The sequence below is a fragment of the Microtus pennsylvanicus genome, chromosome 1, assembly GCF_037038515.1.
Source record: "Microtus pennsylvanicus isolate mMicPen1 chromosome 1, mMicPen1.hap1, whole genome shotgun sequence".
In the NCBI taxonomy this organism is placed as follows: Eukaryota; Metazoa; Chordata; class Mammalia; order Rodentia; family Cricetidae; genus Microtus; species Microtus pennsylvanicus.
Genome location: NC_134579.1, coordinates 115532308 through 115560096, shown reverse-complemented (window position 1 = coordinate 115560096; position 27789 = coordinate 115532308). Strand labels below are relative to the sequence as shown.

The window sequence follows — 27789 nt, the reverse complement described above, 5'->3', positions numbered from 1 at the left end:
TGGGCCCACAGAGCCACCACCCAGGCCTCATTCCTCCTGACTTTGGGCAGCGCCTGCCACTCAGGCAGAAGGAGTGGACATTGGCTGAGTGCTTACTCATTCCAGGCTCTTCATATACTCTTGAAAAGTATGGCCGTGACGGGCAGCAGGGTGCAGGACCTCCTCCAAGATGCCACACTGGGCACCGGTGTGCCACCACCCGCTAGGTCCTCCTGCCCACTGCTGCCCCCCTATGTTAGAGTGTCCTGCCCCTCCCTGTCAGTCTGGGCCCGGCTCCTGTTTTACCTAGAGTATTTGCTGACAGGTGCTTCAGCACACTGGGTGAGTTTTCCTCCACCCCATCTGGTCCCCATTCATCATAGCAGTAGGGTTTCAGCACAGGGCCTTTGTGTTTACTCTTCCCCTACCTGCCAGGCTCTCTGGCTCACCTCTCACCAGGCTGAGTCACAGAGCTGGGACCTCAGGGACCTCCTGGGGCCAACAAAGGCTCTAACTAACTTGTTTTGTGACCTTGGCTGTGTGGTTGTTTCCTCTCTGTTTCCCCAATTGAGGCATGGTCACTAGCCTGGGCCACCCAAGGTCCTTGCCTGCTGGAGCTAACTTGCGCGGTGTCGAGAGAGCTCAGAATGCTTAATGTTCTTTCCTGAATTAGGGGCAGCAGGAGGGCTCCGAGTGGCCACGTGAGTCTTCGGTTCGACTCACTGTGCTCACTGGGGAGCTGGTGTGGGTGTGGTGGAAGGTGGCCGCTGGTGGCCTGGGAGTTGGTGATTTTAGGAGTAACATCAGCTCTGGTGCAGGGGACAAGCGCAGGCCTTGCGGCCATGAAGCTGAACGAGCGCAGCCTGGCCTTCTACGCAACCTGCGATGCTCCAGTGGACAATGCTGGCTTCCTCCACAAGCGTGGTGGACGCGGGGCAGGCTCGCACCGGCGCTGGTTCGTGCTTCGTGGCAACATGCTCTTCTACTTCGAGGCAGAGGCCAGCCGCGAGCCGCTGGGGGTCATCCTGCTGGAGGGGTGCACGGTGGAGCTGGTGGATGTCCGGGAGGAGTTTGCCTTCGCCTTGCACTTTGCCGGCGGTCGCTCTCGGCCCTACGTGCTGGCAGCTGATAGCCAGGCGGCCCTGGAGGGCTGGGTGAAGGCGCTGTCACGAGCCAGCTTCCACTACCTGCGCTTGGTGGTGCGTGAGTTGGAGCAGCAGCTGGCAGCCATGCGGGAGGGAAGCCCTGCCAATGCCTTGCCGGCCAGCCCAAGCCCAGTCTCGAACCCGCGACCCAAGGAGAATGGCCGGGCAGTATGGAGTGCGCTGCCTGAGCAACCCACTGCAGCCCCCCAGCGCCCACCGCTACCGCCCCGTCGCAGAGCCTCTGCTTCCAATGGGCCCTTGGTATCATTCGCCCAGCTACATGAGCAGTATGGACTGGAGGTGCGGGCCCTCAGGAGCCAGTGGCGTGGAGGCCACACTGGCCTAGCTGGCCTGGAGGTCTCCTGGCATTCTTCTCAGTGTAGTGGGACTCATACCCAGGACCAGCCTTAAGGGGCCTACTGGCTGTGAGGGAAGCCTGAGTAAAGCCAGGCTTCCAGGGGACAAAGGACATGTGACCCAGAAGACCTGACCTCTGGGCTCAGTGGCAGTTACTGCCAAGAAGAACCTGGGACCTGAACATTCTACAAGAACTCAAGGAATTGGTTGCTAGAGAGCCCTGCCCCAGGACAGCCCTGGAGTAGGCCACAGGCCCATGGGGCCCAAGGTCCACCTAGTACTGGTCCTCACAAGGGTCAGGAAGCCTGGGCCCAGAGGCTGCTGCCTGGGCTGCTCATTTGTGTCTGAAGCAGCAGGTAGAAGGTGGAGTTAAACTGGATAAATCCCCAAGGCCCTGGCCTGGAACCAGCTAAGGCAGGACTTTGCCCGGCCTTGGCAGGCAGGGCCTCTTAGAGCCAAGTAACCTCCAGTCCTGGGCTGTGGCCTAGCTTCCTCCCAGGTTCACCTCTGCCTGATTCCGGACAACCAGTGGGCCTCCCTGCTGGGTCCCTTCTCAGTGCTGGCTCTCTTCCAGAGTGTTGGGCGGGACAACCTGCCCCACCTGGGTCTTGTTTACAGTCCTCCTCAGTGCCCTGCCCTGGGGACTGGAGGACACTCACTCCAGTCTCTGTGTCAGATGGACAGATTTCACCCTGGCCCCACTTGTCTGTCCCGGGAGGCCCTGGGTTGGGGTTCTGTAGGTGATTCTGCCACCAGAGCCTCTTGGCTGCCTGCTGGTTCAGGCGCCAGGGCTTGGCTGTGGGTTTCACTTTGAAGTTTATAAGGTATTGCATTTGTCTTTCTTCCAGCAGGGAAGTTTAGTATCCGCACCCCCCCTCCCGCACCCCCCTCCCGTTACTGTTGACTGGAGGGAAGGGGTGGCATTGTCCCCGGGGAATCCAGCCCTACCAGGAGACACACTGACACCTAGCTGTCACTGAGCTCTGCTGTCTGTACAGGTGCCTCTGGGGACTTGGTCCCTATCTTTTTAACTCTCCCACTGGGTGGGGCTCAGGTCTCCCTGGTGTGACCCAGCTGGCGGGCTAAGGCATAGACTCTAGTCTGGGATGGGTTTACAAACTCTAAAGGTACAGCGCAGGAATTAGGGAGGGGAGAGATGCCCTTTTTTCCCAAAGCACAAAGATGGTCCAGCTGACTCTAGGGCTAAAAGATGTCTGCCATGGACAGGGTACGAGGGCCAAAATAAAAGCTGGTCAAGGAATGGCTGCTTGTATTATTTTCCTCCCCACAGAATCCCAGTTGATATGCCTGGTGGGCCCTAGAAGGAACATGAAGTGTCCTTCAGCCAGGCTGCCCTATCATCTCCCAGGGAAGACAATGACCTCATCTTGTGAGGGGGGAAATGGAGGCCCAGAGAGGTTGCCAAGGCCACACAGCTCGAGTGTCAACTGAAGTATCAACCTCTGACCCTGTGGCTGGTGGTGCCTTCAGGAGGTACATGGAGGGCCACAGGCCATACAAAAAGATGGGCAGGTGATTGACATGTGTGTGGGCCCAAACTACCTGATGGTGAGGAGAGGGGAGGGTCCAAGCCTGATGATAGTGCACACCTGTCCCAGCATTCAAGGGCGAGGCAGGACGCGCGCTAGCTGCAGGCCAGCCTGGGCTACATAGTGAGACCCTGTCTGAACAGACCCTGGCCCTTCTTACTGGCCTGTTCCTGGTAGCTCAGGAGTGAGTGGACTACAAAAGATCCTGGCACTATGAAAAACGAGAAAAAGAGTCTCTGTAGTTGATTAGTAATGTCTGCTGTGCTTTTTCTTTTGGGGGGCTTTTGTTTTGACTTTTTGGAAACACAGTTTGGCTGTCTTGGAACTTGCTCTGTAGACCAAGCTGGCCTTTAACTCAGAAATCCACCTGCCTCTGCCTCCTGAGTGCTGGGATTAAAGGTGTGCACCGTAACTACCCAGTGGAAGATTATATATATGTATGTATATGTATATATACACATATGTATATGTATGTATATATATATATAATTTATTTCCCTTTATTTTATATGCATTGAGGTGAAAGTGTCAGATCCCCTGGAACTAGAGTTACAGACAGTTGTGAACTGCCATGTGGGTGCTGGGAATTGAACTCCGGTCCTCCGGAAGTGCCAATGCTCTTAACCACTGAGCCAGCCCTGGAAGATGGTTTTTGACTGTAACACTGTCTACAATGTTATGTGACCTGCCCCTAAGACAGTAACGTCTGCTGTTAGTGCTGGGTCTCCACTTCACTGAGCTCATGGTGGCTTTACAAAGGAGAAGAGGCAGGCCCAGGGTGGCCCAACATGGCGGTTAAGGCCCAGGGTCTTAACCAGATGTAGACTCAGGATGTGCCTGCCACAGCTCTCCCTCAGCAGCCTAAAAAAATTAAGTAACTTCAGGAACATTTGGCTTCAGCGTGAACTGAGCAACCCACATAACTCAAATTTAAGTTCACAAAATAGAGCATCAAGGTCACCAGGTGGTGGTGGCACACGCCTTTAATCCTGGCACTTGAGAGGCAGAGGCAGGTGGATCTCTGAGTTTGAGAATAAAGCTAGTTCCAGGACAGCCAGGGCTACACAGAGAAACCCTGTCTTGAAACCCCTCTCCCAAAAACAAGCATCAAGGTCAGGGGACCATGTGCAAGGGAGGGAGGCTGCCTCAAGAGGCGGGGTCACAGGTATGCCCTTACCAGAATATTCCTTGGAGTGGCAGGTGGCCTTGGGAGCAGTTAATCAATGCTGACGTGCCCATCTGTCCTGCTAGTGTTAGGGTGATGTACGTGCAGGGCACAGACCTAGAGGCACTGTGTGGTCAGAAGTATTCTGAGGAGCCACTAGGGATGGAGGGCCACTCAGCTAGAGGTTACGGTTGTGCAGCATCCACCCACCCCAAGTGATTAAACCACCTGGATCAGCCACACTGCTGTCATTTGACTGCCAAAGAATGGCCCCTTGACCCAGTTTTGGCCAGTGAGATGTGAGTGGGGTCACCAGTGTCCATCAGAGAGCTGCTATGAAGAAAGTGACCAAGGTTGATAATGGGAATGTGAAGGGATGGACCCCAGTGCATGGACAGTTCTTCAGATAAAACAAGACAGAACCGTGGGGAGCTGGAGAGAACTCTCCAGAGGTGCAGAGTTCAATTCCCAGCACCCACATGACAGCTCACAACTGTCTGTAACTCCTGTTTCAGGGGATCTGATGCCCTCATATAGACATACTTGGAGGCAGAACACCCAATTTACAGGAAAAAAAAAAGACCAGAACCTTAATGACATGCAGGGACTGAGAGGGTCTCGGTGTGCGTGTTTGCTCATTGCTGCAGTATTTACCACAGCCACTTGCAAGCGAACCTCAGACCCATCGGGATGGTGGGCGTACTTGTGGGCCTGTGACCTCAACGGATGAAGATGGCTGTGATGTTCAGATTTAGGGTGATGAAGAGGGGCAGCCCCACCGGGCTGAGGCTGAGGACCGGGCGCCGCTGAGGGTGAGCAGCTTCCTGCAGCACCGGTAGCCAGTGGGTTCTCCAGCCACAGGCATTCCACAGACAAGGAAATGGAACCCCAACTGGCTGCCTGGCTATAAGGCTGGCGCGTGGGTGCGCAGGTTGGCTCCCCAGTGGGTTAGCCCAGTCCTGTGGCTTTTGGGTCTTGGGGTGGTTTCAGCATCTGGGTGCTGTGAAGGCCTGGTTTCTATAGCAACTAACACTACCAAGGCTGCAGAGAGCTGAGCTGTGGAATGACAGACCCAGCCGGAAGGTGGTGCACACCTTTGATCCCAGCACTCGGGACAGGACGTAGAGGCAGGTGGATCTTTGTGAGTTTGAGGTCAGCCTGATCTACAGAGTGAGTTCCAGGAAAGCCAGGGCTACACAGAGAAACCCTGTCCCAAAACAAACAAACAAACAAAAGATGGATTCTGCCAGGGTGGGAATGGGGAAGGTGAGACAGCCATTCATTTGGGTCCCTTACTAAATGAGGAGAAGGGGGAGGGGTGAGTCAGGGCAGGCAGGTGGACCACCTACCTAAAAGTGCAAATCCAAATGCAACACCCCTGCCTCAGGCCTGCTGTGGCTCCCAGTACCCTAAGAGAAGCATGCTTCCCATCATGCCCCATGAGCTTCTCAGTCAGGTCTCTGTCTCCTTCCCATGCTCCCCTTCACCACACTGCAGGCTCCTCTGGCCTCTTTCTGGTGGGTTCTTAGCCCCACCACACCCTCTACAGCCACCTCCCTTGGAACCCTGTCCTTCTCTTGTCACCGTTCATTTGTCACGGTGTCCTCTTCTCCATGCAGGATTCCTGGACCCCACACCTTTATGCCCTTCCCTCCTGGTTCCTCTGCCAAGGCGTGGAGCATGCAGTAGTCACTAAATAAATACTAGCTAGATGGACACCCCCCCATTCAGCTCACTGCACTCTTTTGTACCCATCCAAACCTCCTTCCTCCAGGAAGTCCTCCAGGTTTTCCCAGTCCATCCCAATCCCTCTGCCCTCCCTCCTCCAGCTCAGAATTCTATACTTTGGTGTTTTCCTTCAAATTTCTACTTCAGGGCAAGGGACAGCTGACAGAATGGTAACACCAAAGCTGGTGGTCCATGAAGGAACCTGAGTCCCCAGAGCTGACAGGGCACTGGCTTGTTTAGGGTCTCAAATGACATTCTGGGTTTCTTGTACAGGCCCCAGAATGTGGATTTTCTTCTCTGTGTAGCTTTGAAGCCCTCCCAGCACTCGCTCTGTAGACCAGGCTGGCCTCGAACTCACAGAGATCCGCCTGCCTCTGCCTCCTGAGTGCTGGATTAAAGGTGTGCGCCACCACTGCTTGGCTCAGAATGTGGATTTTTGACTAGGTTTTTGTTTTGTTTTGAATTTTCAAGGAAGTGTTGCTCTGTTGTCAAGGTTGTTCTCAAATGGCTACACTCGGTAATCCCCCTGCCTCTACTTCTTGAGTAGCTAGGATAACTTAAGAGTACATCACCTTGTCCTATCAATCTCTCAACCTTGCCAAGAGTAGTGACCTGGGACCAGAATGGTCAGTCCCCAGTAAGGAAATGTATAGCCACTCCACTTCACAGTGTAAGGAGTTTCTGGCATTCCCTCATGGACACCAAGTTCTCAGAAGTGGGGTTGGCATGGAAACCAGGCAGTCTGGCTCCCTGACTCAGAGAAGCCTGGGCCAGCCTTCAAGGTCACCCTTTGTGGGGCAGCTCTGGTTACTGCTTCCCCACCCCCAACCTGTGCCGCCTGGGAGCTGGCCTTTGGGATTCAGGCAAGTTCTCCTACCCATGGTGGGGATAATGAGTCAGCCAGTCCTCCCGTAAGGGGCTGTGTGGAAACCAGGGGTTGTAGGAAGGTTTACGGATGAGCCATCGGAGACACTGCATGTGGCTCTGGTTCATGGGTGAGTGATGGCTGAGGCACAAGGCAAGACACCCCACACCCACCTCCCGCTTCAGATGACAGTCACATGATTGTCAAGCTCCCGGTTCAGGCTCTGCACAGGTGTACCCATGCTCCACACAATTCCAAGACGCCACCCCAGAATGCACCCTGAGTCATGGCTGCAACACCCTATTTTACAGATGTGGAAACTGAGGCCTGCATTACATATCTGGGAGTGGGCAGCACCGTGCCAGTCTGGGGAAGTCCCTTCTGGTGACTCTTTTGGCACAGACCGATTCCCCACTCTAGTTATAGACTGGTTGATGGTTGTGGTTTGTGGTCACAAGTATAAAAAAGCAAGGCTCAATCTTGACCCCTAGTCCCAGGCCCCAGAGTCCAACCACCCAGCCTTTAGGCCACTGGCCTTCCAGTCCCAGGCTGTCTTCAGAGCATCTGGGATTCTGCACTCAGTCACCAACCAGATGCTGCTACCATAGCCACTCAGGCCATGGGCAAGAGACGCCACTCCTCAGCTGGCTGTTGTCACAACAGACCGTGGCCCAGTACAGCCAGAGTTTAGAGTTTTCAGAAGTTGTCACCTGCAGTGCTTAAGGGATACACCCCCATTTGACTGCTGGGACTCAACTGAGACACAGTATTCGTAGGTTGTGGTGGTGCATGCCTACAATCCCAGCACTACAAAGTGAGTCTGAGGGCCTGGATCACATGAGACTCTCTCAAAACCAAATCATGGAGCCAATGGTGGTGGCCCACGCCTTTAATCCCAGCACTCAGGAAACAGAGGCAGGTGGAGCTCCTGAGTTCCAGGCCAGCCTGGTCTACATAGCCAGTTACAGGTAAGCCAGGGCTACACAGTGAGACCTGTCTTGATAGATAGATAAACAAATAAGCAACCCCAAAAGCCCAAGTTTTAAATACATGATTTTGAGCTGGTGAGGTGGCTCAGCAGGTAAAGACACTCATCATGCAAGCCTCACGGCCCAAATTCAACTCCCTGAAACCCACAAAATCAACCCTGGCAAGCTGCTCTCTGATTGCCACACAGGTATACACACGCACACACCACACAAACCCTAATAATAATAAAGAAATTAATCCTAACACTCAGGAGGCAGAGGCAGGCAGATCGCTATGAGTTCTAGGCCAGCCTGGGCTACACAGTGAGACCTTGTCTTAAAAACAAACACACCACCACCAAAACCCCGCAAAACAAAAATTAAAAAAAAAATCCTAATCTTGTACGATACCTCTGAGGGCCGACTCTGCACCCACCTGCACCCCAACTCCAGAACAGATGGGGACACCTGGGATTATTATACAATTCTGTATTTAGGGACGTGTTTACAGAAGGTGTCCCTTTATGTAAAATTTTAGACAAAGTTCATCAATCTCTTATAGAAACAGTTCGCGTGTTTGTGTTGTCTGGTTTCAAACCGTTGTAGGATGTGAACTGGACAGATCTGTTTGCAGGCCCGTGGGCTTCTGCACAACCAGGCTTCTGTATTCAAAGGTCACACCAAATCCCGTCACACTAAAGCCACGGTGAATTCTGCTGAGTAGCATTGATGTGTGGCATGGATCACCTCAACATGTAGCTTCAAGACGAAAAGTGGCAGGGTCTCCCTGTGGGGGTGTGTGGCAATGGAGGTGGCAGAGGCCAAGACAGGCTTTGTTTGTCCCAGAATGGATTCCTCTGAAAACTTGTCATGGTTTCCTAGTGTCATAATATAAAAATACCCTCCTCTGAATAAAAATGTATACAGTGGAAAGCTTCTCGGTGCATAGCCAGGATTGTGTGTGGAAAAGAGGTTTTCCAGGGCCTGTCTGATGTCTACTGTCTGCTGCCTGGCTGGGCGCACAAGAATTAGAAATTCCGGAACATTCTTTTTTCTTCCCCCTTTCTGGTTGCCAACTTTTTGGTTCACATGATTTCAAGAGAGTCACTGCGCCGAAGAGCGGTTTGTCCCTCGAGCACTGAACAGCAGCAGAGATGACCCCACGTTTATCACCAGTGCAGCTTCCACAGCTTGGGGAGTAAAGGAATAAAAGCAGCAGACCCAACCACTGACATGATATGGAGGCCATGGCATCCGTCCTTTCTCCCTGGAAGCCACAGTCAGGATGTAGGGGGAAGGCTGCTTCTGAGTCAGGGGAGTCACATCTTTGATCCCAAGCAGGTCTTGCGTGGGGATGTGGTGGCCATGTTGTGGTGACCTTGGCCTTTCCAAGTTTCACAGACTCACGGACACATTCCAGGGATGCACCGACGTCAACTTGAGAAGATGGTGAGAAACTGAGTTGAGGTTTCCGGCTGAATGGATCTAGTTTTTGGAGCTGGTTGCTAAGCTTTGGGGGCTACGGTGAATCAACACTTCTCTTTTCTAGGAAAAAAAGGCCTGGCTCAGACCGTAGGAGAAACCTTCCAAGTATGGGCACCATTCAGGATGGGAGTCAGGGTCACTCTGACATAAACAACTCTCTTTGAGTAACTCCTCCACACAGACTTCCAAAGGTTTTGGAAACACTTTGTTTATACATAGAAGGTTTCTAACTCTGGGAGTGGAGGCCTTTGTGAAACACACTACATTCGCTAAGGGCAACATTTCCACCAGCAACAGGATCTCCTGTGACATGGAGGCTGCAGACAGGCCACCAGCATGGTCCCACCCTCAGCAGCATGGAGGTTTTCATTTAGAGTCTTTTGGACTTTTTCTTTGCAAACCGCGGATTCTGGAAGGGCAGCAGCATCGTGCTGTGTCTCACAGACAGGCATGGGGGAAAAAACCACCAAACCACAGTCCAAGGGTTCTCTGAATTTGGTCCTTCTTAGAATGCTTCGTGATGGCTTTGAACAGTTGTCTTTTAATCTCATCTCATGGCAAAAAAAAAATGACACAGCTTCTGTGTCTGCTCCACAGCAGCAATGACAGCATCTGATTTTATAACTCTTTAATATCAAAACAGCATCAGCTGGGAATAAATTCCAAGGATCCTTTATTAAAATAGCTGAAAGAGGTCTATAAATATTTCTTTATTTTTCTAAAAGAGTTTGGAGTTTTTGGGTGAGAATGTGGTGTTGTTTTGGTCCTGCCTCCCGTGGGGGAGGGGACAAAGGCAGGATTCCAGTGCCTCCTACAAGCAGGGCTGGAGGCATCTGCTCACACACAACTTCAGGTAACTAGTGTTACAACAATAACGTAAACGGCTTAACATTGCTGTCCACATTTGCATGGCTGAGTTCTTGCCTCTCTGGCCCCACCCCATCTGGGAGAGAGATGGAAGGAGGAAAGGTGACCACTGGGGTATGTCCCTTACCCCTGGTTCAGAATTCCCACTCCAAAGCCTCTTCCTTGTTGGCAGCCCTCTCCAGTCGGTAGATAATACTGTTCAAGTTGGCCATTTTCTCATGCCGCCGCTGCAAGTTGGGATTCACCTTGGTGCTGGGGTGCAAAGCCGCAGCTGTGTCAGCAGTGGGGCTGGCACTCGGCACTTTGGCAGGTGGGGCACCAGGGAGGGATGGGGAGATGGGGGCTGAGGATGAGGGAACAGGTGACACGCATGTCATGAGGTCTGGTGAAGAGATGGCAGAGGGAGAGTTCGGCGGCCCCTCCAGGCTGCAGCATGAGGACTCTGAGGTGGACTTGAAACTCAGGGGGTCTGAGTGAACCTGCTCCCCAACCTCCTTTTCTTGAGAGATGTGCAATGGGGGGCAGTCTGGGTTGGGCGGCTCTGAAAGGAGTTTGTTATTCCCCAGAGGATGAGTATTCTCCTCTTTGGGGCTGCCTTGTCCTCTGTCTGGATCCCCTACATCCAGGGGTTGGCTGTCCTCGCCCATCTCTGTATCTTCCTCCTGCTTAATCCTCACCAGAGCCCTGTCTGGGGCTGCTAGGGGTTCAGGGCTCCCAGATTCCTGCAGCTCCAGGCTCTTCATTGGGGGCTTTTGGTCCTCAGCCTCTGAGTCAGGGCTCTGCGGGGTGGGGTCTATGTGGGTGTGGCCTGGTGGCAGGACACTGGGACCCCCACTTGGGTCCAAGTCTGGGTCATCCTGTGCTCCTTCCACCAGCATCTCACGACGCATCCTGGACCTGTGGTAGAGACAAGGGTGAGGGTCTGGAGCTCGACAGGGGCTGCTGACCCCAGACTCAGCCCACAAGAACAGCGACCACCCTGGGCAACACCCATGTCTACAGCTGTGCCTTCCAGTCCTGTTCTTTACAGCGTCCACTGTTCCTCCTTCCCACAGCAGCTGACGGGGCAGTGCCTGCCTCCCTCCCTTTAGTACCTGGGACAGAGGAGGTGCTGAGCAAACACCAGGTAATTAATGTTCCTCTCTGCTGCTGAGCTGAGACTTCTGTGTGTATGTGAGTGTGCACGGAGGCCAGAAGTCAACACTGGCTGATGTGTGGTTAGCTTTTATTGTCAAATTGACACAACCCGGAATTAACCTGGGAAGAGGCAACCTCATCTGAAGGACTGCCTTGATTGGACTGTCCCATGCCGTGTTGGTGAGAGACTGTCTTGACTGTGAACTGATGTAAGAGGGCCCAGTTCACTGTGGGCGGCATCCCTAGGCTCTGCCCTGTGTGTGTGTGTGTGTGTGTGTGTGTATATATATATATATATATTATATGTGTATATATATATATATATATAGCTAAGCATGAGCCAGGGAGCAGCCATGTCAGCAGGCCAATATGCAGCTCCTCCCATGGGTTCTGCTTCAGTTCCTGCCTTGACCTCCCTCAATGATGGACCATGAACTGAGGTGTCAGCCAAATGACCCTTTCCTCCCCAAGACGTTTTCACTCAGTGTTCTATCACAGCAATAAGAAAGGAAGAATACGGTAACTTCATCAATACTCATACATCTTATTTTATCTTCAATGTCTTGGGGAGCCATGGAGGTCAGAGGTCGGCCTGGTGTCTTTCTCACTCACTCTTCACCTTAGCTTCTAAGACAGTCACTCTCTCAGTGAACTTGGTACTCATACTGGCTGGACTGATGGCCCAGTGAACCCAGGAGCTTCCTGTCTCTGCCTCCCCAGCTTTGGGATCACAGGTGTTATGCGTCTTTTCTTTTTAAAAATTTAAATTACATATATTTGTCCAGTGTGCGTGCATACACTCCAGAGTGTAGGCGTGTATGAGAAGTCAGAGAACACCTTGGGGGACTTGGTACTCTCCTTTAGCCTTGTGGGTCCTGGGGATCAAGCTCAGGTTGTCAAAATCATCAGGAGGCGTGGATGCCCTCTGAGCCCAACTTGCTGGCCCACTTCATGGCTTTAAAAAAGTGAGAGTTGGGGATCACAATCAGGTCTTCATGATCTTGTCGGCATTGCCTGGCCCCTTCTTTCTCATGGTGCGTTTGGAATCCAGGGCCCTTCTTATGGAAAGCGTGGTTTTTCTTCTTTTCTTTTTTTTTTTCTTTTTTTTTTTTATTGAGAAAAGGAAAAAAAAAGTTTCTGCCTCCTCCCAGCCTCTTCTTTTCTTTTCTTCCTTTTTTGGAGACAGGGTCTCATTATGTAGCCGTGGCTGGCTTGAAATTCACTACATAGACCAGGCCAGCCTTGAACTCACAGAGATCGCTCTTTTTTTGTTTGTTTTTTGAAACAGGGTTTCTTTGTAGCTTTGGAGCCTGTCATGGAACTAGCTCTTATAGATCAGGTTGGCCTCGAACTTACAGAGATCCGCCTGCCTCTGCCTCCCGAGTGCTAAGATTGAAGGTGTGCACCACCACGGCCCGGCTGAGATCGTTCTTACTTGTTCTTCAAAACCCACCTCAAATCATCATGACCTCTTTGTTCAAGTTTTCTGGAGACAAGATGCCCTCTTCCCTAAGCACTTGCCCCTTCTCTCCTTCTCTTTGTCATATTAATCAGGCTGAAGTGAAATGACTTGGCCCATGACGTATATATGCTAATCAGGCTCAGGGAAGGTGGCTTTGACCCCCTGATCTCTGGAGCCCAGCTCACTGTGGATATGTTTTTAAAGAATGTGATGGATGATGTTAGAATGCTCGGTTCCTATGAGAAATGAGAAGCAGAGACGGTGTCTCCATTGCCACTCCGGAGGGGAGGAGAGAAAGCTGTTAGGACCCATGCCTCCTGCTGTGCTATGGTCTGGGTCTGCACTGAGTAGAAGCTCTATGTAGGGTGCTCACTCCGACAGTTCCTGATTGGCACTGGGGGCGGGGCAGGAGTGATGTGTCTCATCTTGTGGAATCATCACGAGACTCTGAGAGGTTGGTGACCTGCCAAAGGCCACACAGCTAAGGTGTGTGTGTGATGCCGACGCGCAGGCTGGGAAGATGAATGTCTATCTTACCCCAGCTAACCTTTTTCCTTCTTGGGGCTCTTGGGACAGCTCTCTGCCCCAGAACGGATGGATAGACCCTTCCACAGTGCCACATGGACCCTGGCGACACTTCTTGCTCAGAGAGTGGGTAGGATCTCAGACACGATCCCTACAGTCTCCACCAAGCCTCCTTCAGGGGGTCCTAGGCCAGCCTCAGGAAACCATGTGACCTCGCCAAAGCCACAGCACTTGGGACCTCTGAGACCCGGACTGGAGGATGGAAAGGAGCCATGCTTGGAGGAGCCACCACACCTGAGGCTGCAGTGGGGCAGGTGTTCCTTCGGCCTCACAAGTAAGAGAGACCACGAGATCCTAGTTAGCTCCAGCCGGAGATGCCTCAGGTTTGCTCCTGATCTATTCCTTCCTAGAGGCCACCGCACAGAGTGGGTGTGACGTTAGGGTCACTGTCAGTTCTGGTTGTACCAGGCCTTTACATCAACACTGACAAGGGGGATACACTATAGTCTTGTTTACAGCTTACAACACGGGACTCAGGGGAAAGCTCAGGTCCCTCAGCTAGAGGTGACAGAGTTAGTGCATCTGGGAATCCAGAAACAGCTTTGCGATCCAGTGCAGTCCCCAGGCCCGGACAACCCTCAGGTGTTCCCATGAACCTCCAGGCCTTCCTTATGTCTGTGTCCTGTGATCCTCTGTGTTACCGTGACCTACTGGGCCCCTGTGTCTGTGTTCCCACGGCCCTCTCTCTGCCAATCCGTGACTACCTGTAGTTGTGGAACCAGTTGATGACGGTGTTGGTCTTGAGGTTGAGCTGGAATGACAACAGCTCTATGGTCTGCTGCGAGGGATAGGGCTCCAGCTGGTAGGCCTTCCGCAGGGCCTCCTTCTCGGCGGGTGCCAGCACCACGCGTGGCTTCTTTGCCTGCGTGAGGCTCAGCTCCTGTGGCTGCTGACAGGGGCTGGGGCACTCGGAATGCGCAGCTGGTGACTCGCTGTCCGAGCCTGTGTTGATGAGCCCATAGCGGCGCTTTAGATAGGCTGGAGAGAGAGGGGTGGGGTGAGGGGCCATTGCCACTTGGCAGGGGTGGTAGATCTCCAGGGGCAGTGGCCAGCCAGCCCAGCAGAGCCCTCTGTGTCCCCACTCCTGTCCTGTTCCTGCCCCCTTGGCTTTGCCGAGATGCTGGCCTGTCTCCTGTGCTATTGCTTGTGAGGCTGGTGGAGGTTAGGGGATATTCTGTAACACAGCCACTCCAGAGGTCATGAGGGGGTGCTTACAGTCAGAGGGCGCTCAAACCAGGGAGCTCTGTGGCCAGCAAGTTTCACAAGAGTTTGCTGTGTGAGGGGCCACTTTGAATAAGCCCTCTTATGGTAGGAGGCATGGTGACCTCACAACAAAACATGAGCAAAAGCTCTGCTGCGGTTTAGGTCTAGAAGGTTCTCCAGCGGCAACTGTGTCCTTTATGCTGTGTGAAGATACGTCACTGTGACTGTTTTAGTAAAAAGCTCAACAGTCAACAGCTAGGTAGGGTTTTCAGGGCAGAGAGAATGCTGGGAAGAAGAAGGCAGGGTTGCTAGCCAGACACAGAGCAAACAGGATGGGTAATAGGAAGATGAGGTTATAAAGCCATAAGGCAGAAAGTCAACTAAGTTACAAGAGCTAGTTAGAAACAAGCCTAAGCTATTGGCCAAGCTTTCATAATTAATACTAAGTCTCTGTGTGGTTATTTGGGAGCTGGCTGGCTGTACAGATAAAGACTCGCTCTAAGAGGCTTAAGCCCACCTGAGCGATAATTGGAGGAGGAGTTGGGAACTTTAAGCAGTGGGGTCTAGCGGGAGTCTTTAGGTCCTTGGAGGTGTATCTTATTTTGACTTGAGACAAGGTATCACACAGTCCAGGCTGGCCTTGAACTCACTATGTAGCCTAGGATGACACTAAACTTCTGATCTTCCCACCTCCGCCTCCTGGATGGTGCTGAAATTATAGATGTGTGGTACCATGCCTGGTTTAGGCAGTGTTGGCGAATGAATCCAGGGCTTCATGAATGCTAGGTAAGCACCAGCAATGCTGACACTTTCCCAGCATGCCCTTGAAGGAACTACTGGGTCTGCTCTCTGCCCCATAGGCTAGGTAAGGGGCAGAGGATCCAGCTCATCTAGAGGAGAGAGAGGCCTGACAGGGAGCTGGGGACAGCGTGTTGCTGACGTTGGCAAGACCACGTGCCATCTCTGGATGTGTGGACGGCATGAGAGACGCCACATGTGATTTTGGTGGGGGATTGCTGCCAGATGGGGGTCTTCAGCGTATGGCAGGGACCTGGTCTCACCTTTCTTCTCCAGCTTCTTCATGTCCCGCAGCTTCTCCACGTTGTGGGGGTCGCTCAGCCACAGCTGCATGCGCACGAAGGGCTCCCGGCCCTTCAAGCTCAGCTTGTGCCAGGGTTTGGGCCTCGACAGCAGGTCCGACACGGAGCCCTGTGTCAGCCCCAGGATGCTCTCACCAAACAACCGCTGCCCTGGGGACAGGGCAGAGGGCAATTGTCACCCCAGGCCAGCCACAGGGAGCCACTCCCAGAGGAGTCAGAGGAGGAGCAGGCCAGGGAGGGTGGCCCCGCACTCTTTCTGCACAAGAGACTGGGGAGGGTTGGCACTGGGCAGTAACACAAAAACCGATCTTCTGTAGGATGGTTCTTCATTCCCATGGGACCGCCCCTCCAAACTGCCAACACACACCCTGTATTGTACACAAGCTTGTACCCCACCCCCAGGATACCCTAGAGGATTCTATCCAAATTCCAAATGTGTCTGACCTCTGACCCATTAACTCGACCCCAGGATTAGCCTAGAGGGGCACCTGCCGAAGGTCACCAGGGTTATAGACTGTTTTTGGTGGGAAGGGTGCCGGGGATCAAACCACAGGCCCCATGCATGTCGGGCAAGCTCTGTGCTTCCCGTTTCTGCCACCCCTGCCTAGCTTCTTGTGTGTTCTGTGATCCTCGTGCCCCAGGCTCTCAAGTACTGATGACAGGGATGAAGGACACACCTGGCTCCAACTGTCTTCCCCTGGAGGCCACAGGTCAACCTTGGTCTTCCTCAATTGCTTTCTAAACCTCAGTTTTTAAGGAGATGGGATCTCTGATGGGTCCTGGAGCTCACCGTGTCCTGGCTGGCCAGGGATCGGCCTGTCTCTGCCCCAACGCTAACTCTGAGTTACAGGTGTGCATCATCAGGTCCAGGTGTTTTTATTTTTTTATTTATGTGTCTGGGTGTTTTGCTTGCATGTATGTCTTCACAACACTGCCTGCCTGATACCCTAGGAGGGCAGAAGAGGGCACTAGATTCCTGGAACTGGAGTTGTAGATGGTTGTGAGCTACACATGTAGGTGCTAGGAACTGAAAGAGCAGCCCATGTCCTCAGCTACTGAACCATCTTTCCAGCCTCCATGCTTTTTAGTCAGTTAGTTTGTTTGTTTTTAGACAGGGTTTCTCTGTGTAGCTCTGGCTGTCCTGAAACTCACTCTGTAGTCCAGGCTGGCCTCGAACTCACAGAGATCTACCTGCCTCTGACTCTCGAGTGCTGTTAAAGGTGTGTGCCACCACTGCTGGGCTAGCCTCTGTTATTGACTTTTAACTTTTTTCTTTTTTTTGAGAAAAGGTCTCACTCTGTAGCCCAGGCAGGCTTCGATCTTGTGGCTATCCTCCTGCCTCAGCTTCCTACAGTGCTAGGATTACTGAATGAGTACTGTGCCCACTTCGTGTTGGGTATTGGGACAACACTATCTTTCATAATAAAATCTGTGGTGACAATTGTTGGGCTTGCATGTGTCCCTGGTGGGGGACTGAGCTGGCATGCATCTCTGATTCAGAGGAACGAGTCACCCTGTTCCCTGGTCCCATGGACAGGCATCATCATTGCTCCAGGGAATGGAATTTTTTTTTCTTTTCGAGACATGGCTGTCCTGGAACTCATTGTGTAGCCCAGGCTCAACTCAGAGATCCTGTCTGCCTCTGCCTCCCAAGCAGTGGGATTAAAGGCTTGAGCTGACTGGGGTTTCTTAAGGCCTGCCGCAGGGCAGTTCTGAGAGCTAAGCTGTGCCACCTCCCTTTCGTTCCTCATCAGGAGTCCTGGTAGGAGTCATGCGTCTCCCATGGGGTCCTGCATGCTCAGGGCTGGCTGTAAGCTCCACGCTGGCCCTAAGGTCACTGGAGAATCCCAGTGACACTTTGCTCCAAGTCCAGAAGAGCTAGTCTAGGGCTGCGGGCAGCACCCCGGCCTCGCCACGTACCTAGGTTGTTGTCAGTGAGGACCTCCTTGACCCTCTTGGTGATGGAGTATGTGTCCAGCTCTGGGGACATGGCCACCATCTCCTGGATGCCCCCCGCAGCCTGGCTGCCTGAGAAGGGCTTCCCACCCAGGGAGGAGCTGGCCCGACCCTCAGGCTGCTGATTCTCTTTGCTGCTTTCCAGAGACAGGCCCAGGGGCTCCTGGGAAGGCTTTTCAGGCTCCGTGGGGCTTGGGGGAGGTGATGGTGAGGACCTCGGCTCAGTGGGACTGGCTGTAGGCAAGAGACAGTGCGGTGGTCACTGCCACTGGACATGGCTGGGCAGGATGGCTTGTCAGAGCTGAGACTGGAACCAAGGCATCTTCAGCCACTATAGTGCATCCCAGGAAGGGACTGTCCAGGGGTCCTCATGCTACCTAGCTTTTCCTTTTTCTGTCGGGCTGGGAGTTGAACCAGAGCCTTCCTCATCCTAGGCAAACACTCTACTGATGAACGGTAGTTCAACTCTTCTCAACAATTCCACTTGGAGATACGGGCCTTCATACGTGGCTAAAACTGGCCTTGAGCTTGCAATCCTCCTGTCTCCGCCCCCGAGTGCTGCTTGCCTGTCTGTCTGCCACCTGTCTGCAGCCTCTCTTGCCCATCAGTCTCTGCCAGATGTCTGTCTGTCACTTGCTTTGCCTGTCTGTCTACCAACAGCCTGTCCGTGTTTTGTAGCCACGAGTTAACAGGAAAGCTCTAGTCCGATGGCTCAAGTGAAACCGTCACCTGGGACCTGAGATTCTGTCACCTAACACTAGGTCCTGGTTCGTAGCCCTCTGGCAGTCCTGGTTATTTCTGTGACTCAAGGTGTGGCTTCCCTGGATCGGGTTATCAAATCTGGGCTCTGGTCCTGGCCTTTTTGCGGTTTCTGGGGCAGGTGAGCCTTTCTGCCTGCAGCCACAAGTTCTGAAATGAGTGCCACCCACAGGGCGCCAGCAGCCCTGCACACTGGCCCTGTGACTCTAGGCAACTCTCTGGGCCTCCATTTTCTTCCCTTGCTGAGTTCAGGCTCCACCCTGTGGCTGCTCCCATTAGTGACCAGCTGACTGGCCCAGGCCTGTGCTAGGACAGACTGAAGAGCAACGCTGGGTCTCTAGGGAGCTGGTGAGTTTGATCCTGTGGGGGGGAGGAAGTACAGGGCTCCAGCGGCTTTGTCTGTCCCACCTGCTCTAAATTCTTGGGCCCAAGCCTTCAGCACTTCTGCTGGGTAGAACAGAGGAGGGCAAGGGGGGCGTGGGTCAGGAACACGTGTCCCAGGTGACAGCACCGGGGGCTGTAGAATGGTGTGGAAGATGGAGAGGGGGCAGAGGTGGGCCAGCAAGGCCCTGTCCCCTGTACTCACCCTGTGTGGTGCTGGGCTGCGGGGGTGGGGCCTGGCCCTGGCCCAGCTGGTCCGATAGCCACAGCTGCATGCGGATGAAGGGCTCTCGGCCCTTCTGGGTCAGTTTGCTCCATGGCTTCGGCCGTGACAGCATGTCACTCACGCTGCCCTGGGACAATCCCAGGACCTACAGGTGGAAGGCAGATTAGCAAATCCCGTATGTAGGCTTCCCGGCTGCTCCCAGGCCCTACAGAACCTGCTCTCCACCCTCGGCACGGCCCTGTGCACAGAACTCCCATGTGACCTTAAGGGTCACTGTCCCTCCCGGATGCCACTTTGTACCTCCCACTTAAGTCTTCTCTCCCAGCTCTGGTTTGTGACCCCTTCTTGAACCTCTGCTATTTAAACCAGGGACATTAAGGTACTGGACTGGGCTGAGTCCTTAATTTTCAGGGGCTGGACCATGGGACCTCCAGAGGAGTGTGGGAGGCAGGGAACTGGCTTTTACCTGGCTTAGTGTCCAGGGATGGCTAGATACCAGTCAGACATCTGACTGGGCTCCTGAGCAGTGGCTTCCCACCCGGGTCACCCTCCAGACTACAGATCTTAGGGCCACGGTCTCAGTGGGCCTTATTCTTGTGTCCCTAGGTCCCCTGTGGTCCACACCTTCTCCCCAAAGATGCGCTGGCAGATGCCATTCTTGGCCAGCTTCTCCTTGACCTGTCGGGTCAGCTCCAGTGTGTCTACCTCCCGGTACATGTATAACTCGTACTGTTCAGGTGTCAGGGGCGGCACCGTGGGCTTGAGCGTGCGGGGTACATAGGCCGGGTAGTAGGGCAGCCGCCCGCCGCCCACCTCCGGGACCCCGGCCTCAGCCTTGAGTTCTCCCACCCTGGGGGGCTCATCCTCGCCCACGGCTGCTTCGTCCTCAGGGGCGATGGCTGCCTCATCTCCACGGGGCCAGGCTCGCCCATTGGGCTGTCCAGAGTAGCTGGAGGAAGAGGAGGAGAGGGAGGGCGACACAGAGGCGTATGGACGGCTGAGCAGGCCGCGGTCTGACGCCCAGTGGTGGTCAAAGTAGCCCGCATCGCCGATCTCGGACTTCACCTTGCGGATGATCCGCTGCACAAACGCAGCCGGAGACAGGACGGCAAGCGGCGCCTGCGCACTGCTACTGCTGCTGCTACTGCTGCAGCCGCCACCGCCATCCTCCTGCTTCACGCAGGCCAGGGCCCCATTCTGGCTCACAGTGGCCAGCGAGGGCCGCTCCGGAGGAGAGGGAGGCACAGAGCGGCCCCTGGGTCCCGACTCCATCTCCAGCAGGGCCTGCTGCTGGGCTTGCATCTCACGGCGGGCTTGTTCCAGAATGTTCTTGATGGCGTCTTCTGAGGTGCTAGAGGAGGCTGTGCCGTTGGGGATGCTCACAGAAGCTGTGGAGTTCTTGGATTCACCTGTGGGGGGAGGGTGACAGGGTGAACAAGGGCCCATTATCAGACCAAGTTGTGTTTATACCATATGAATGTGGGGGCAACCTCTGTGTCCAACAGTGGGGGACTGGTCAGGTAGTAATGCTCTGGTGGAGTATTAGACAGGCATCTAAAAAATAATCAGATCGATAGTAAAATCTTAGAACATACAGGGAAAGTGAAGATGAAGCCAAGACGGTGTCCAAGGCAAAGCCCAAACCTAAACCATGCATTTTATATGTGCCATGAGCCCACAGTGTACAAGTTCAAGGTTAAGAAAGAGAAAAGACCGGATAATGAGTGATGGTGTGGACACGGTAGAACACAGCAGTGAGACAGGAGTTCCCTGCAAAGCCAGGCAGGAATCTTAGTGACACACCAGGACAGAAAACAAAGCTCTGGAAGGTGATCCACAGGCTGGGCATGGTGGCGCACACCTTTAATCCCAGCACTCAGAGGTCAGCCTGGTCTACAGACAGCCAGGGCTACACAGAGAAATCCTATGTCAGATTAAAATTAAAAAAAAAATTGATCGGAAGTGTAACATGTCTCCAAGAAGCACCAAGCAAGTAAGTTAAACAACACAACTTAGGGAAAGATCTTATTGAATGGCAAACATGATAAACTGATAGGAAAAAAAAAAACCAGGTTGATGGCTATGGAGGGGAGGAGAGGAGAGAGGAGGGCCGGGTCACAGGCACACAGACTCTCTAAACTGGGTGGAGGCCATAGTTCCCAGAGGCTCAGTTGGCTACACGATTCAGCGAATGAACACATACATGGAGAAGGCCACACAGGAAGTGAGCAGAGAGAATATCACAAACCAAAGGCAGACTTGGCGAGGGCTAGTACTCTTTACTTGGTTCTTCCCAGCTGTTTGGGGCTTGTGGAGGTGGGAGTTGGAGGGTGTGCCCACCCTTGTAACTTAGTCTCTTGTCGCTGGCCCTGTTACCGAGCGTGAACATTTTCTCGATCCTGTTGCTAACTTTAACACTGCCAGTTAACACAGTTTAACACAGTCTGTCACCCAGACTGACTGCTAAATCTCACCAGCATCTGTAGCCCTGTCTAGCATACAGTAGGAGCTATAAGATGTATCATAAATGGCTCTGAGGATTAGATAGTGGGGCAGTTCAGACAGTCCACCCGGCATGTGCCCTCAGTCGGGGACACATTTTCTTTATACAGCTTTGCAGCCAGGACACTTGCGCTGATCCTCCACCAGGGGGCAGGAGACACCGCACAGTGGGGTGGGGGCACTGAACCTAGCATCGCAGGCAGCCAAGGACGTACTGCAGGGTATTAAGTGTGCAACTTGGGCCTGAGGGCAGAAGCCCCCTAAGTCAGTGGCAGGGATTCTACTGACTGCAGAATCACAAGGAAGAGGAAGATCTCCTTCTTTGTTTCTTTCTTTCTTCCTTCCTTCTCTCCCCTCTTCTTCCCTTCCCTTTTTCTTTCTTTTTCTTTTTTTTTTCTTTTTTGAGACAGGGTTTCCTTTTGAAGCCCTGATTGTCCTGGAACTTGCTTTGTAGCCCAGGCTAGCCTCGAACTCACAGAGATCTGCCTGCCTCTGCCTCCCAAGTGCTGGGATTAAAGGCCTGCGCCACCACCACCTAAATGGAAGATGGTTGTGATTGTATTGCTCTGTCTACGTTCCTCTGTGTACCTGCATTCCCCCCACACTGGTGAGCACTGACCTCACTTGGTCCCCCTACAGCTTTCAGAAAAGTGGGCTAATACCATCCCTATCTTAAAGATGAGGAAATAGAGGCAGAGAGAGAGGCCAGATTACTAGCCCGAGGTCACACAGCTAATCAGCTAAGCGCAGCATAAGCCAGTCCAGTTATCCCGAACTCAGTACTGTAGGTCACAGTGGGAATACCCCAGCCCATCTGAGTAAGGTGGGGGCTTCCTGGAGGAGGTGACGCATCAGGAAGTGAATGGGAGTTGGTTAAACATAGGGCGTAGTGTCAGGGTCTATAGGAGTCCTGGGAGAGGCGTGGAGGGCATGAAGACTCTGGTCTGGAGGTCTTGCTAAACGGCTGGGATATTTTCTTGGGAGCAGTCGGGAGCCGCAGGAGATACCTGAACAGTGGCATGCCCGTGTTTGTGCACCAGAAAGGTCCTCTGGCCCTTGGAATGCTCTGGGGTGACAGATGGAGGAGGCCCCGCCCCCTGCTCAGAGCAGCCTTGAGGTGCAGACAAGGGTCAGAGGTCATTGGCTAAAGTCTACTCACTTCCCTTCTGAGACTCAATTTCCTTCTTGGCCTGCTCCAGGATACTCTTGATGGCGTCGTCTGAGCCCGTCTCAGGTGTGCGGATTCTCGGGGTGATGCTGCCTGGGGGAGGCACGAAGGTGGCGGCTGTGGGGCCTGTAGGTAGGGGGGTCAGGCCCCGGAGGTGGGCAGGAGGGTATGGACCAGACTGTCGTCGGGAAGGGCAGGGCCACAGCTTACTCTATAGGACACACGGTTGATGGCACAGTGACTCTGGGGCTGGAACCCAGGGCCTTGGGAATGCTAGGCCAGTGCTTAGCACTGAGCCATGTGCCCAGCCGGACTTTGGCTTAACAGTAACAGACCGTGACGATGATGGCAACAGCTAACACTTTCCTTTTCTTTTTTTAAGATGGGGTCTCTCTGTGCAGCTTTTGCTGTTCTGGAACTCACAGAGATCCACCTGCCTCTGTCTCCTGAGTGCTGGGATTAAAGGCGTGCGCCTGACCAGTTTCCACTCCTTGAGCAGCTCTGCCATCCTGGCGTTCTGGGTCCTTTTAGCCCCTCTCCAGAGAGCTGACAGATGGGGAAGTTGGGGAACTGGCCTAGAGCCCAGGCTGAGCTGCCCTGGGGTGAGTCTGGGGAGTAAAAGTAGAGGAAGTGGCCCAGTGAAGGAGGGAGTGAGGTCATACATCTTTCCCTCAAAAGGGGGAAATTGAGGCACAGGGCAGCAGCTCACCTACCCCGGGTTACACATGGCGCTGGACGGTGGTGGGGCTGCTTCATGGCTCACCTCGCTGCCGCACCTGGATGGTGCGCAGGGCCAGCACATTCTGCTCATCTGACAGGAACTGCTTCATCTTGATGAAGGGCTCCTTACCCTTCACCGTGAGCTTGCGCCAGGGCTTGGGCCGTGCCAGGATCTCACTCACCGAGCCTTGTGACAGTCCCAGCACATAGTGACCGAACACACGTTGGCCAATGTTGTGCTTCAGCAGCTGTTCCTTCACCTGGAAGGCGATCTCCGCCGTGTCCAGCTGCTCCTCCTCTGGCCCAGCTCCGTCCACAGGCTCCGGGGCCCCAGTGGGCTCAGGGCCGAGTGCCGAGGTGGCAGGAGCCGTTGGAGGCTTGGCACCACCATAGAAGGCAGGTGGGCACGCCAGCAGATTGCCCGCTTCCCCTTTGAAGGCAGCCGGGCCCATTATGTTCTTGGGCAGCAGTGGGTCCCCAGCCAGCCTCTCCCCGGATGCCAGGCTGGGGAAGGGGGACAGTGAGAAAGTCCTTGGCCCATCAGGACCCAGGCTGGAGCCCAGCAGTGGCTGCCCAGGGCTCGGGGACAGTGGGTCTTCCAGGCCTGGCGGAGGTGGAAGCTGAGGGTAGGGAGGCTCCGTGCCCAGTGAACCCTTGATGGAGTCATCCTCCGAGGGGTCCTCCTCTAGAACACCAGGAGGGATGCACAGACAGAGGGACAAAGAGGCCGATGGTAATGGAGGAGAGGGATATGCAGAGGCAAGAGACATGGTTAGAGTGACGGAGAGCGAGCGGATAGAGATGGGTTCAGAGAGCGGGGACAGGAAATATGGGGTGATTGAGGGACAGGGAGAAGGAAAGGCTATAGACCTCAGAGATAATAAACACCCACGCTGGCTGTTTCCCCTGCATTCTCAAATCCCACCTCCTCGGACCCCCTTCAAATGCTGGTTTGTGGGCACCCTCTGCTGCCATTGGGATGATTACCCTAGCAAGCGGGGATGGGCTCACTGTGACCACTTCGGCCACCAGCACTTTCAGTTTAGAAGTGAAGGGATGACTAAATGACCCTGCTGTATTCTTGGGAAGGGTCACAAGGTTAAAAGGTCACTGAGCCACTTGTGGGGAGAAGGCAATTTTAAGCTGTGCGCCATTCCTTGAGGGCTGGCTGTGGGGTGGGGTATGGACACCTCCCTGTCCTGACTTCTTATTAAAGCCCAGCTGGACTCAGGGTCAAGGGAGGTCATCGGGAGCCTTGGGACTCCCTAGCACTTTGGATGTGAGGAAGCACCACACAGCATGTGTTCCACTCCCGTGCTTGGTCTTGGATCTCCTGCCTCATAGACAGCAGTGGCCCTGGGGAGGGGGTTAAACAGTCCAGGGGCATCCCTGCCCAGACCCCAGCCCAGGTGGCCCTTAGAGTGTCCCTTGTCCCCTACCAGGGCTGGCCAGCAGTGCCGGCTTCTCCATCAGGAACTTCTGGCTGGGAAAGAACGTCTCCTTGGCCATGTGCAGTGGGTCATCTGGCTTGGTCAGGGCCTGAGGAGACAGGAAGCAAGGCTGAGACGGCATGGTTGGTGCAGTCTCGGGGGCAGCTGGCTTCTGGGGACAGGGATGGAGGCGGGGACATGTACCTGCGGGAGGCTGCAGGTGCTGGAGGCCAGCTTCATGGCTCTCAGGATGCTGCCAGAGAAAGTGAAGAGGCCTGGGGTCAGCGCCCCAGCAGGAGGGGAGGCCCCAAGTGAGGTGCTGTCTATACCTTTGCTACTAGACTCTTCCCAGGCAACCTTGGGTCTGTGGGTCTCAGGTAGCCCAGGCTAGCTTCAAACTCATTATGTAGCTGAGGCTGGCCTTGAAGTCCTGATCCTCCTGCCTCCACCTCTCAGGGGCTGGGATTACAGTTTACAGTACTATCAACCGCTCTCCCCTTCTCCTAGCTCTCTCTTGCTTCCCACCCCTTCTCCATTCCTTCGTAGCTCTAGGGAAGGGACCCAGGGCCTCTTGCATGCCTCACAAATCCTCTGCCATTGGGCTACCCGGCCTTGTGCTTTTAGCAAACATGGATGGAAACGACAGAATACATTGTTTTTCAGAAAGTTCCAAAAAGCGAAAATTGGATTTGCCTTGGGCTGTATGCTGAGCACTGAAGCAGCTCCCAGGAAAGGAGGGATGTGCGGCCACTGGGCTAGGGGTCACGGGAGAAGAGAGGATAAAGTCACAGGAGGCTGAGCCTGGCTTCCATGGAGGACACTACCACAGTCATACTGGGGGCTTAGGCATCTGACCCTGGGGATACCAAGGGTCAACTGTCTACTGCAAACTATGACAAGGTGACTATCTCCATGTCTTCACGGAACAGGACGGGGCTAGTTTCTCTGTCAACGTGACACAGGCCAGAGCCATTGGAGAGGGAACCTTAACTGAGAAAATGTCTCTGTGAGATTGGCCTATAGGCTGTGGGGGTGTTTCCTTGATTAGTGATTGGTGTGGGAAGGAAAGCCCTTCTACAAGCAAAGTGGTCCTTGGTGCTCTAAGAAAGCAGGCTGAGCAAGCCAGGAAGCAGCATCCTCCATGGCCTTTGCTCCAGCTCCTGCTTCCTGCCCTGGCCTCCCGTGATGATGGCCTGGAATCTGTAAGCTACAAGCTTGCGGCTTGCCTTAGCAATTTTTTTTTTTTTTGGTTTTTCGAGACAGGGTTTCTCTGTGGCTTTGGAGCCTGTCCTGGAACTAGCTCTGTAGACCAGGCTGGTCTCGAACTCACAGAGATCCGCCTGCCTCTGCCTCCAATGTGCTGGGATTAAAGGCGTGCGCCACCATCACCCGGCGTTAGCATTTATTTTATCACAGCAGTAGAGACCAAACTAAGACAACCAGTTTGTTTTGTTGAAGACCAGACTGGGGTGACAGCCCCCTGCCTCAGCCTCCTGAATGCTAGGCTAACAGGTATGCATCACCATGCCTAGCTTGAACTGGACCAGTTTTGATGGGCCAAGTGCTAACTGGAGGAGATGTGGACACTGCAGTGGGAAGGTGAGAGGGGCGGTCATGGGCTTCACACACAGTCCCGGCCAACACCGTTCAGCCTCATACCTCAGCTCTGTTTTAATCTCTTCATAGTCAGCCTGGGCCTCGAGCTTTTCTTGTAGTTTCTAGAAGACAAATGGGGTCAGTGACACTGGCCCCATGCTCCCAGCCTGCCACCAACCCTGCCACCCTGGGACCTGCCTCTATGGCCTCAGATTTGGCTGCCAGTTGCCGCTCCAGCTCAGCGATCTGGTTGGCTGAGACTTCCTCCAGCTCCTGCAAGGAGTGTCGTAGCTGCTGCGCATCCTTCAGCAGCCTCAGGATCTCTCTGTCCTTGGAGGCCAGTGCTGCCTCCAGCCGGGGACCTGAGCACAACGCGAAGCTCACTTTCTCCTGGGGACGGAATGGGTTGTGAGCGGCTTTGAGAGGCTGAGCCAGGGCATGCCGTCCCTGGTAGCCAAGCAGAAGGGGAACATTCCATCTGGTGATCCCAACATCCCAGGCATCTCCTATCTCCTATGTATGGCCTGCACAGCTTCCTCTACATAAGCCATGCCCCATTCAAAACCTTCTTGCCAAAAAACAACCATGGCTGGATGTCAGAGGCAGGAGGATGACCACAAGGTTCCAGGTCAGCTAAGCCTCTGTTGGTTAAGTAGGGGGGCCTCAGTTTCATCTCTGGAGCACATGAGGAAAGGCTGGGCGTGACGACTTCCTTGTGAAGCCCAGTGCTGGGCAGGTGGAGGCAACTGGATCCCTGGAGCTCACTACCCGGCCAGCCTAGCCTAGTCCCTGCGGTCCAGGTCACTGAGAGAACTTATCTCAGACAATAAGGTGGACAGCCTCCAGGGAACAGCATCCAAGGTTGTCCTCTGGCTTCAACACACATGGGAACACACATATACGCCCATATGCGTACATGTATGCGTACACACAGAGAAAGGAAAAAAAAAAGGGGGGGGGGAGCTGAGCAGGGAGGAACTGTGGCAAAGGAAATTCCAAAACAGGTTTGAGGGAATCGACCCATCCAGGGAACCAGGGAGCCTCAAAGATCCCTGGCTAGATCAAAGATACCCCAGGCGCAGGCCACATTACTGTGGCATCTTCTATCTCCTAATTTGTTCCAGGCCTGTCACCCATCTAGAGTCTTGGAGACTGCCCCTGTGTCCCTATGACTCTGTGGGACCTGGGTCAGGCTAGTCTCAGGCTTAGTCACACAATCTAAAAAGTACTTAGAAAAAAAAAAGAAAGAAAACCTTCCTGCACAAAAACAGCCCACCACTACTAATCCTGCTTTCTTCCTTGGAGATAAATGCCAATTAAAACAGGAAGCGGATGCCATTAATACATTAAATTAATTAGCATCAAGCACCACTGTTGTGCTCAGAAAAACTGCCTCCCAAACCAGCCAGGCTCCCTGTGGCTGGCTAGCCATTTGCAGGCTCCAGGGGGGTTAAT

General features: G+C 53.8%; 2 protein-coding genes across 12 annotated transcripts in view; one reads left to right on the top strand and one right to left on the bottom strand.

Annotated features, from left to right (window-relative positions):
* The window catches only part of Pheta1 (PH domain containing endocytic trafficking adaptor 1), a 298237-nt gene that overhangs the window by 2401 nt on the left and 268047 nt on the right, over positions 1 to 27789 (top strand). For 2 of the 3 annotated variants that reach the window (XM_075980164.1, XM_075980177.1), the window contains exon 4: positions 798 to 2742. In XM_075980164.1, the coding sequence (XP_075836279.1) occupies positions 822 to 1535 (714 nt within the window). In that variant the 5' untranslated portion in view covers positions 798 to 821 and the 3' untranslated portion in view covers positions 1536 to 2742. Of the gene's footprint in view, positions 1 to 797; positions 2743 to 27789 lie in introns of those variants that run through there. The other variant, XR_012911337.1, reaches the window with a different exon arrangement.
* Cux2 (cut like homeobox 2) overlaps positions 8232 to 27789 on the bottom strand; it is a 175583-nt gene continuing 156025 nt past the window's right edge. For 4 of the 9 annotated variants that reach the window (XM_075980078.1, XM_075980105.1, XM_075980097.1 and 1 more), the window contains 12 exons: positions 26533 to 26724; positions 26398 to 26456; positions 24943 to 24991; positions 24748 to 24868; positions 23352 to 23993; positions 22580 to 22681; positions 19543 to 20327; positions 18898 to 19063; positions 17517 to 17786; positions 15558 to 15746; positions 13998 to 14271; positions 8232 to 11006 (listed from right to left, as the gene is read on the bottom strand). In XM_075980078.1, the coding sequence (XP_075836193.1) occupies positions 10244 to 11006; positions 13998 to 14271; positions 15558 to 15746; positions 17517 to 17786; positions 18898 to 19063; positions 19543 to 20327; positions 22580 to 22681; positions 23352 to 23993; positions 24748 to 24868; positions 24943 to 24991; positions 26398 to 26456; positions 26533 to 26724 (3612 nt within the window). In that variant the 3' untranslated portion in view covers positions 8232 to 10243. The remainder of the gene's footprint in view (positions 11007 to 13997; positions 14272 to 15557; positions 15747 to 17516; positions 17787 to 18897; positions 19064 to 19542; positions 20328 to 22579; positions 22682 to 23351; positions 23994 to 24747; positions 24869 to 24942; positions 24992 to 26397; positions 26457 to 26532; positions 26725 to 27789) is intronic. The other 5 variants (XM_075980088.1, XM_075980115.1, XM_075980125.1 and 2 more) reach the window with 3 other exon arrangements.